This window comes from Trichinella spiralis (genome assembly GCF_000181795.1).
Source record: "Trichinella spiralis strain ISS 195 chromosome Unknown Scfld3216, whole genome shotgun sequence".
In the NCBI taxonomy this organism is placed as follows: domain Eukaryota; kingdom Metazoa; phylum Nematoda; class Enoplea; order Trichinellida; family Trichinellidae; genus Trichinella; species Trichinella spiralis.
This window is the reverse complement of record NW_003530155.1, coordinates 1-1,006: the sequence shown is the minus strand read 5'-3', so window position 1 is coordinate 1,006 and position 1,006 is coordinate 1. Positions and strand designations below refer to the sequence as shown.

General features: G+C 38.1%; 1 protein-coding gene across 1 annotated transcript; it reads right to left on the bottom strand.

Annotated features, from left to right (window-relative positions):
• Window positions 1–185: 185 nt before the first annotated feature.
• Tsp_14702 (hypothetical protein) lies at window positions 186–574 on the bottom strand (the record flags this gene model as incomplete). Its single annotated transcript, XM_003368040.1, has 1 exon — window positions 186–574. A coding segment is annotated over one exon (389 nt), but the record flags the coding sequence as incomplete, so codon positions are not given.
• Window positions 575–1,006: the final 432 nt, after the last annotated feature.

The window sequence follows — 1,006 nt, the reverse complement described above, 5'->3', positions numbered from 1 at the left end:
CTTTATAAATGATATTTGTAACATTTAATGATTTTTAGGGGCACTCCGTAGCGGATAAAAGGCAATGCTTAGTTTGGTGCATAGATTTTTGATTTTTATTATCTCATTTTAAATGTGTTTGACCAGTTAAAAAGCTTTTTCATAAAACGGTTTCTTTTGATTGGATAACTTTGATAAACTTTGGCTTATGTTTTCATCAGTAAGAATGCGTTGTTGATGCACACTTCAACAATGAAGTACAACATCAGCACGGTGTATCTGTTGGTCATTTTATACAGCAAAAATTTTTTTTTTCTGGCATCCATGCTATCCACGCCTCCATTGCCAAGATTATGGTAAATTATGATGTCTGGTCTTTTGAAACCTTGCTGGTTGTCTACTTTCAACTTTGCGTGGCATGGAGTCAACAGAAGAACATTGCTGTTCTTCCTTGGTGCGTAACTAATCATCGTTACCTTTTTGTTGTACTCATAAACAGCTAATGTAGAGTAAGGATCACGTCGTGCTGCTTTACGCGAACATGCTAGAACATCACGACGATGTGCAAACACTGTACCAATAGCTGTAATCCATGCTGAAAAAGATGTTGCGCAATGGAATATGATGTAAAATAACGGTCCATAAAAGCGTTTCTGTTAGAGTTCACAAGTGGCTGTGCCAATTGCCCAACATTGGTGCTTGCTAGCCACTTCTGCCAGTATATAACAAACCTTTCAGAGCATAACCATTCTCCACGTCACATATCCAGTTGATCTTCACACGATACTTTCCTGATCAAACGGTCAAATGGTCAATAGGTATGGTAAAATGCAAAAGTGGCCATCACAGGTTCACCACAACCGATTATTCATAGCAATGAATAGCTGCATAATGGATATCACTCATCCAATTTTTAAAGTTCCTCTCTCTCTTCTCTCTAGGCAATTGATGGTTTTTGTCACATATTCAACGGGACCCTCTTTAGTCTTAAACTAACGTCAAGAAGGTCTAAGACACTGACAGACAC